This window comes from Punica granatum, chromosome 1 (assembly GCF_007655135.1).
Source record: "Punica granatum isolate Tunisia-2019 chromosome 1, ASM765513v2, whole genome shotgun sequence".
In the NCBI taxonomy this organism is placed as follows: Eukaryota; Viridiplantae; Streptophyta; class Magnoliopsida; order Myrtales; family Lythraceae; genus Punica; species Punica granatum.
In genome coordinates this window covers 35,877,042-35,883,752 of record NC_045127.1, presented here as the reverse complement: position 1 = coordinate 35,883,752, position 6,711 = coordinate 35,877,042, and the positions used below count along the sequence as shown (strand labels likewise).

Here is a 6,711-nt window from a genome sequence, read left to right as displayed (position 1 = left end):
CGTCTGCCCCCGAAGTTCAAGGTTCCAGAGTTCAAGACCTATGAAGGCACGACGGATCCGCGCCACCACCTCTGCCATTACCGAGGGAAGATGCTGCAGTTTTGGGAATACGAGGAGTTCGTCATCCACTCCTTCCAGGATAGCCTGTCAGGATCGGCCCTCGATTGGTTCATGTCACTGAAGGCTGAAGACATCCCAACGTGGGAGGACCTCTCCCGGAAGTTCACCGACCAGTACCGGTATTGTGCAGAAACGCCCCCCACCCTGTTGGAGCTAAGCACGAAAGAAATGGCGCGGGGCCAAAGGTTTGAGGAGTATGCCGCCAAGTGGCGTGCCCAAGCCGCGAAGCACATTCCCCCGATCAGCGAAGCACAACAGATCCAACTGTTCCACTCCACGCTGAGAGGAGTGTACTATTCACACCTGTTGGCGCACACTTCATCGTTCTCCGACCTCATCGAGGCCGGGAAAAAGCTGGATTTAGGGATCAAGCTCGGAAGAATGGAGGACCCCGCCAACAAGGGAGAGGAGTCGTCAAAGAAGGCTCCCGCGACGCCGTCATCTTCCACCGGGAGGAGAGCGAAGGAGGTCTCGGTCAACGCCGTCAACACGGCACGTCAGGCGCCACAACAATATCCGGTGAATCTCACAACCGCACCGACCACCGCTCCCACCTACTTTCCCCCACCTCCGCAGCATCAACTTCAATCGATCTACTATTCGGCCCCGCCGATCCCACCGTCGACAACCTCACAGTCATATGACCACTTTACGCCCGCCCCCGCTCAACCCTCTCAACCCAGGCCCCCGGTGTCGAGAACTCCTCCACCGACGCAACAGAACCCCGCTTCGCAGGGTCAACAGGCCGGCGGTGCACCGAGCCGACCCCGCAAGCAATACTCGCCGCTGCCTGCTCCTCTCTCTCACATATATCGACAACTTTTGGCAGGAGATCAGATTCAACCGATATCCCCGGGTCCGAACTTCGACCCGTCCATCCAGGACCAATCCAAACGCTGCGAATACCATCAGGGCGCACCGGGGCACACCCTCGACAATTGTTGGAGGTTGAGGGACGAAATTCAGAGGAGGATCGACAGCAACCGACTCACTTTCAACGCCATCAGACCTCCAAACGTGCAAGCCAACCCCCTCCCGGACCATAGGCCGAATTCGGGACCATCCATCAACATGATCTCTGTATGCGTCTCGGAGAGGGACGAAGAAGCGCAAAGGAGCCCCCCTCCCTTTGTAATCAATTACACTCCCGAAGAACTCACGGTCGGGTTCACGGGACATGCGGCCTCACCGGTTCCATTCGTCGTTGACGTCCCCGCTCGGGAGCCGTATTCAGACAACAAGGTCCCCTGGGCCTACGAAGGAAGCATCGGGAGCGTTGAGCAGCAATTCAGTGTCATGGGGCTGACACGCTCGGGACGAGTATACGAGAACCCGACGGCCAAGGACAAAGGGAAAGCACCCGCTGTTGGAGACGGGGCGACTCCTGAAAGATCACCCTTCCCGTCCAAGAAGGTGACCGAGGAGGAAGCCGAAGCTTTCATGAAGATCGTGAAGGCGAGCGAATACAAGGTGGTCGAGCAAATGGCCAAATCCCCGGCCCACATCTCATTGCTTGCCCTCCTCCTCGGCTCGGAACCTCACCGAGAGGCCCTCCTCCGGGTACTGACCGCGGCGCAAGTGCCGAAGGAAACGCCCCCTAACAGGATAGAGGAGACGATCGGGTCCATCTTCTCCAACACTATCTCGTTCTCGGACGATGAACTCCCGTCCGAGGGTTGGTCACATTCACGGGCATTGCACATTGTCTGTAAGTGCAACAATTACATCATCGGCCGGGTCATGATTGACAACGGGTCCGCCCTCAATGTCTGCCCGGTGACCACCCTCAAACAGATGAACGTGGATCTTAACCGAGTCCGCCCAAGCAAGACGGCGGTCCGAGCCTTTGATGGCTCTCGCAGGGAGGTGAACGGGGAGATCGACCTCCTCATAGACGTTGGCCCGTGCTCGTTCAGCATCACGTTCCAGGTGCTCGACATCCCGAACGCGTTCAGCCTGTTGCTCGGGAGGCCTTGGATCCACTCGGCTGGCGCCGTCCCCTCTTCTCTGCACCAACGGCTAAAGTTCATCGTTGAAGAGAAGCTCATCACGGTGAAAGGGGAGGAGGATTACGCCATCTACAAGGAGACGGCGGTGCCTTACATCAGCGTTGGGGACGATGAAAACCTCCCGTTCCACTCGTTCGAGACCATCTCCGTCATCCGGGACTACGGAGAGAGCGGACCGTCCCGCGCCGATCGCATGATAGGGAAGTTTCTCCTGCGCAACAATTATATTCCCGGCACCGGCCTTGGGGCACGCGGACAAGGGATCAACCGCCCCATCGAGATCGAGGAATATAAACACAGGAGGGGACTCGGCTTTCGCCCCTCCTGTCATGAGATCATTGAGGCCCGCAAGGGCAACCACCTTCATCGCCTTGCCGCATACTACGGGAGACTCAACAGGGGCACTCCAGTCCCCCCATTATCTCGTTTCTTCCCCGGGCCTTCACGCATCATAGGAGGCACCCTTGACGGCCCTTCCTCAGACTCCGACGACATTTCTGCCACTCCGTCAGCCGTGTACGCCGTCACCGAGGAGATTCCTTCAGGGGTTCACATTCGCTTGGCGCAGGAAAATGAGGAGCTGGACAACTGGACTTCAGTCCCGCGCTACTCGGCTGTGATTGCCGATGTGTAAGGCTTATCTACGTATAAGATGTTCCCCGCGTGTCGGCATAGCCATGCGCCACACGACGGAAAAGGGGTTTCTATTATGGCTCTTTGTTCACAACATCAATGAAATCTCTCACGCTTTTTTTGAATTCCCTTGCATTCTTTCTCCCTCCTATTCTCCACCTCACAACACTATGAAATTTTCTAAGACGATTCTCTAAAATTTCCAGGCTCCACTCGAATCCAAATCCTCGACGCGTCGATTCGAACCCATTCGAAGAATGTCTCGGAGAGCCCGGACCCATATACTTCGGAGAAGGGCTCGACGAAGACAGTCTAGTGCCTGAGATGGAAGAGAGTTTGCGCCGCCTCGAGGATCGCCAACTCACCTCGCTTGAGCCGACAGAAGAGATCAATGTGGGTACTCAAGAGGAGCCCCGCATCCTAAAGATCGGTACAAGTCTCGACCCAACACAACGGGTCCGAATGATCGATTTCCTGACCATGTATCAAGAAGTTTTTGCTTGGTCCTACGCTGACATGCCGGGGCTAGACCCGTCAATAGTAAAGCACTTCCTCCCGCTAGACACCGAGAAGTTCCCGCCCAAGCGGCAACAATTGCGACGGCAACGGGCAAGCCTCCTTCTCCGCATCAAGGAGGAGGTCGTCAAACAGATCAACGCGGGCTTTCTCGAGGTCTGCAACTACTCCGAATGGGTGGCAAACATCGTGCCGGTGGAGAAGAAAGATGGAAGGGTTCGAGTCTGCGTCGACTATCGGGACCTCAATAAGGCCAGCCCCAAGGACAATTTTCCCTTGCCCCACATCGACATACTAGTTGACAATACGGCGCGCCACTCTCAGTTTTCTTTCATGGACGGCTTCTCCGGATACAATCAAATTCGGATGGCCGAGGAAGACAAGGTCAAGACGACATTCACTACCATGTGGGGGACCTTTTGTTATCGCGTCATGCCTTTCGGCCTGAAGAACGCCGGGGCAACTTATCAGAGGGCTATGGTCACGTTGTTCCACGACATGATGCACAAGGAGGTCGAAGTCTACGTCGACGACATGATTGCCAAGTCCAAAGTGGGAGAGGACCACCTCATTAACCTGAAGCGTCTCTTCGACCGCTTAAAGGAGTACAAGCTTCGGCTCAATCCGGCAAAATGCACGTTCGGCGCTCGATCGGGAAAATTACTAGGATTCGTGGTCAGCGAGCGCGGCATCGAAGTAGATCCCGATAAAGTCAAGGCGATCAAGGAGCTTCCTCCGCCATCTTCGGTCCGCGAAGTACGAGGCTTCTTGGGGCGGCTGAATTACATCGCACGATTCATTGCGAACTTGACAGACAAATGCCAACCACTCTTTCGCTTGCTCCGCAAGAACGCGGCGATCGAATGGGACGAAGAATGTCAGAAGGCCTTTGACACCATCAAGGCATACCTGGTCCAACCGCCGGTATTGGTCCCGCCTACACCAGGCCGTCCCCTCGTACTCTACCTAACGGTGCGTCGTCAATCATTAGGATGCATGCTGGGACAGGAGGAGGAGTCCACGCACACGGAACGCGCGATCTACTATCTGAGCAAAAAGTTCACCGATGGAGAGTCAAATTATCCGGAAATCGAGAAGATGTGCTGTGCGTTGGTGTGGGTCATGCAAAGGCTCCGACAATACACGCTTTATCACACAGTCCGCTTGCTATCAAAGGCGGATCCCCTGAAATATTTGCTCGACAGTCCCTCCTCCACGCGCAACCTCGCCAAATGGCGCTGTCAATTGACGGAATACGATATCGAGTACGTGTCCCGCACTTCGGTCAAGGGGCAAGCGATCGCGGATCATTTAGCAGAATTCCCAATTGAAGACCACACACCCATAAACCCCGACTTCCCGGATGAGGGAATCCTCCGAGTAGACGACGAGGGAGAGGAGCCGGGATGGAAGATGTATTTCGACGGTGCTGTCAATTCCACGGGATCAGGCATCGGCGCGGTACTGATATCCCCGGACGGGCGCTATTACCCGGTAGCGGCAAAGATCGACTTTCCCTGCACCAATAATGTGGCTGAGTACGAGGCATGTATTCTCGGCCTCCAAGCGGCGATTGATTTCAAAGTAAAAGAGCTCGAAGTGTTCGGTGACTCCATGCTCACTATCTTCCAGACGCTGGGGCAATGGAAGACGAAAGACGCGAAGCTAGTGCCGTATCACGAATACCTCGAGAAGTTAACCGAGAACTTCGAGGACGTCTCGTTCACCTACACTCCGCGCATGACAAATCAATTCGCGGACGCGCTTGCAACGCTCGCCTCCATGGTGAGCATCACGAAGGAGAACCTTATCGAGCCCCTCGAGATTGAGATAGCCGAAGGACCGGCGCACTGCAATTCGATTGGAGCATCCGAGGCGAAGCCGTGGTACGAAGACATCAAGAACCTTCTGCGAACCGGCCAATACCCCCCATTCGCCGACCGCCGCGATCGCAAGACTCTCAGACGCCTCGCGATACACTACTTCTTGAGCGGCGAGATACTCTACCGCCGTTCCTTCGACTCCACACTCCTCCGGTGCATCGACGAACACGAATCGCGGCGTCTCATGGAGGAAGTGCACGGGGGAAACTGTGGACCTCATATGAACGGTCTCATGCTCGCTAAGAAGATCATGCGCCTGGGCTATTATTGGTCCACCATGGAGACTGATTGTGTGAAGCATGTCAGACATTGTCACCGATGTCAAGTTTACGCCGATCAGATCAAAGCGCCGCCCAACGAATTGCGCCCCATGACGGCGCCATGGCCTTTTTCAATGTGGGGAATGGATGTGATCGGCCCGATCAACCCCAAAGCGTCCAACGGTCACATGTTCATTTTGGTGGCAATTGATTACTTTACCAAGTGGATCGAAGCCGTCACTCTTGCGTCAGTCACCGCAAAGGCCGTGGCCCGTTTTCTCAAACGCGACGTCATTGCCCGATACGGGGTCCCTGCGACAATCATCACAGACAACGCCAAGAACCTGAACAACAAGGTCATCGACGAGCTTTGTGCACAATTCAAAATCCGGCACCGCAATTCCACCCCGTACCGTCCCCAAATGAACGGTGCGGTGGAAGCGGCGAATAAGAACATCAAAAAGATCATCGAAAAAATGACGGTGAACTATAAGGATTGGCACGAGATGCTCCCCTATGCACTCTTGGCGTACCGTACGTCCATACGGACCTCAACCGGGGCCACCCCGTACTCACTAGTCTATGGCATGGAGGCCGTGCTCCCAATCGAAGTAGAGATCCCTTCCATGAGGATTCTTGCCGAGGCCGAGCTCGAAGAAGCGGAATGGGCAAAGCAGCGGTACGAACAGTTAAATTTCATTGATGAGAAGAGGCTGAAAGCGCTATGCCACGGACAGTGCTATCAACAAAGAATGGCTCGAGCCTTCAACGCAAGAGTCCGCCACCGCGATTTCAACCCCGGCGACCTCGTCTTAAGGAAAGTCCTACACGTCACGCCGGACTCTCGAGGGAAGTTCTCGTACAAGTACGATGGCCCTTTTGTCGTCAAAGAGGCTTTCACCGGAGGAGCGGTCATCTTGAGCGACATGGACGGCACTGAAAATGCCCTTCCTGTCAATGCTGACGCCATTAAGAAGTATTATCCGTGAACACTTGTATGTTCTTTATCCTCCGGGCTCCGTGCCCCTTTCATTGTAAGACATTTCTATTTCCGTGGACGAGTTTCAATTCCCATCATCTGTCCAACACTAAGCTTTCTTGAGAGAAAAATAAGTTTTCCCGCTAGGTCGAAAACCTCTTTGAGGCGGCCTAGGCAAAAACTAGGGAACGAGTGGCACGACTTAAAATCCCGCAAAGGGGGGGGTCGCGGCAAAAGGAGAGCATAAATCACTCCCTCGCTAGGTCGAAAACCTCTTTGAGGCGGCCTAGGCAAAAGTTAGAGGACTCGAG

The 6,711-nt window shown here is 55.0% G+C and overlaps 1 protein-coding gene across 1 annotated transcript; it reads left to right on the top strand.

The window, feature by feature from the left end:
- Positions 1-501: 501 nt before the first annotated feature.
- LOC116205527 lies at positions 502-6,410 on the top strand. Its single transcript, XM_031538157.1, has 2 exons — positions 502-1,533; positions 3,102-6,410. Exons 1-2 carry the CDS (start codon positions 502-504, stop codon positions 6,408-6,410), a joined length of 4,341 nt encoding a protein of 1,446 aa, XP_031394017.1.
- Positions 6,411-6,711: the final 301 nt, after the last annotated feature.

What these genes read in the sequence shown, in the direction of transcription:
- LOC116205527 (XM_031538157.1), top strand. Translation starts at nt 502, where the DNA reads ATGGAGGACCCCGCCAACAAGGGAGAGGAGTCGTCAAAGAAGGCTCCC. An exon ending in CACCCTTCCCGTCCAAGAAG is followed by an intron (nt 1,534 to 3,101) that starts GTGACCGAGGAG and finishes GAAGAGAGTTTG; the next exon opens with CGCCGCCTCGAGGATCGCCA.